This window comes from Alligator sinensis, unplaced genomic scaffold (genome assembly GCF_000455745.1).
Source record: "Alligator sinensis unplaced genomic scaffold, ASM45574v1 scaffold340_1, whole genome shotgun sequence".
NCBI classification, from domain to species: domain Eukaryota; kingdom Metazoa; phylum Chordata; order Crocodylia; family Alligatoridae; genus Alligator; species Alligator sinensis.
Genome location: NW_005842004.1, coordinates 420,579 through 422,271, shown reverse-complemented (window position 1 = coordinate 422,271; position 1,693 = coordinate 420,579). Strand labels below are relative to the sequence as shown.

General features: G+C 37.2%; 1 protein-coding gene across 3 annotated transcripts in view; it reads left to right on the top strand.

Moving 5' to 3' along the window:
• The window catches only part of SNX16 (sorting nexin 16), a 41,194-nt gene that overhangs the window by 22,180 nt on the left and 17,321 nt on the right, over nucleotides 1–1,693 (top strand). For all 3 annotated transcript variants that reach the window (XM_025201809.1, XM_006021753.3, XM_025201810.1), the window contains exon 4: nucleotides 1–41. This exon is cut by the window's left edge and continues 135 nt beyond it. In XM_025201809.1, coding sequence (XP_025057594.1) covers nucleotides 1–41 — 41 coding nt within the window. The remainder of the gene's footprint in view (nucleotides 42–1,693) is intronic.

Sequence of the window (1,693 nt, the reverse complement as noted above, 5' to 3'; positions counted from 1 at the left end):
TTCCTGCAGAATTTAGTAGCTCACAAAGACATTGCAAATTGGTACGTGACTAATTTTGTTTTCAATATACTTAAACTGCTGGCGTAGGCCTTAGGGCTGTAACAGAATAGCTCATCTATGAGCTATATGGTACTGAATTCTGTTGTTAATATGATGGCTTGATCACTGCAGTCAGTCATCATGTAAAAGTTACAGCTTCTTTTTATGTAGTAATTATGTGACGCTGTTTCAACTTAAAGAAGAAAATAAGATTTTCCCATTTTAGATAATGAATGATGAACTGTGTATTTTTAACTCAAAATACAAATGTAAGACTAACTGCAAAGCGTGTTTATTCCCAAAGGATTACTTCATTGCTGAATACATAATTAACGTATGGCTTTGAGTACACATGTACTACACTGCAATCAATCCCTACAGGGCTACTTTTCTTAAATCAAATTAAGTATGCAAGTATAACAGTGTATATTTCCTCTTCTAGTAGAGGAATACCTATACCAGTATATAGTCATGTTAGGACCATAGTCTTGAGCAGTGCAACTTCCTAGTGAAGATGAACCCATATTTGGTTGTCATGCATTTCCAGACATTCAAAATGTTCCAGTTTTTACAGTGATAAGCACAGGTCTAATGGGTCTGTCATGACTTTAGAGACAGGTGCTCTACACTTTACCAACTCTACTTCCTTGAGCTTCATACTATTACAGCTATGCTGCAACACTGTCTGAGCTACTACTTTTAACACTAATTGAAGTATTGCTGTGCTGCACTGCCATCTTCAATGTAAATTATCATCATTGTGCATCAATGGCTGGTACTGGAGAAAATCTTAAGTAAGAACCCTATAAATTAGTACAAGTATATAGGCATAATTGTAGTAATTCTGTGTACATTGTTTATGTAATATTAAGAGGTGAATTTGGAAAGAACCACGTTCCTTTGTATTATCCCTGTTTCAGTTAAATGTGAGCTTTCACTAAGAGCCGAGTGAGGTGTTTTGAAAATAGAGTATAGAAAATCTTGCCTGTGCATTCTGAGTGGAAGTCAGCCTTAGTATTCTTTTTAATAGGCTTATCTTCTGGAAAGATGAGATAAGCTTTATTGTCAAACACATAATACTGGCACTTATTCCTGGGACTCCAGTCACTCAAAAGCTAATGACATATTTAAGCTTGCTTCCATCTGAATCTAAATCTTTACTTGCTCATTGGGAACTAAAAGTTATCATGTAATAGTTATTTGGCCCCTATATGAGTAATCTCTGGATCTATTTGTTTTCTCATCACAAATTTGTCACCAGGCTTTGGACTGCCTTGCATAGAGGCCAAGAATTGTATGCGTCATAGACTGAATTACCTTTGTTCATCCTAAAGGAAGTGTCTCCTCTTTCTTTCCCCTTGAGACATGCTGGTGGAGCAGAGTGTGGGGGAAGCTGGGACTGTAAATAAAGGGCTTCATTTACTAGGGCTATCAGGTGGTGCCTCTTGCTAGCACTAAATTAATCCAATAGATGAAAGCTGAAATTTGTGGTAGTGTCTAAATTAGCACTAAACATTGTCTCAAGGAACAGGTCTAATCACTGCATTTGGGATTCGGAGGATAATTCAAAGGAAGATCAGATTGAGATCCACCTACTAGGCTTAACAGGCTCTCACAAGGCCCAAGAAAGAGGGGGAGGGACAAAGAAGTATAA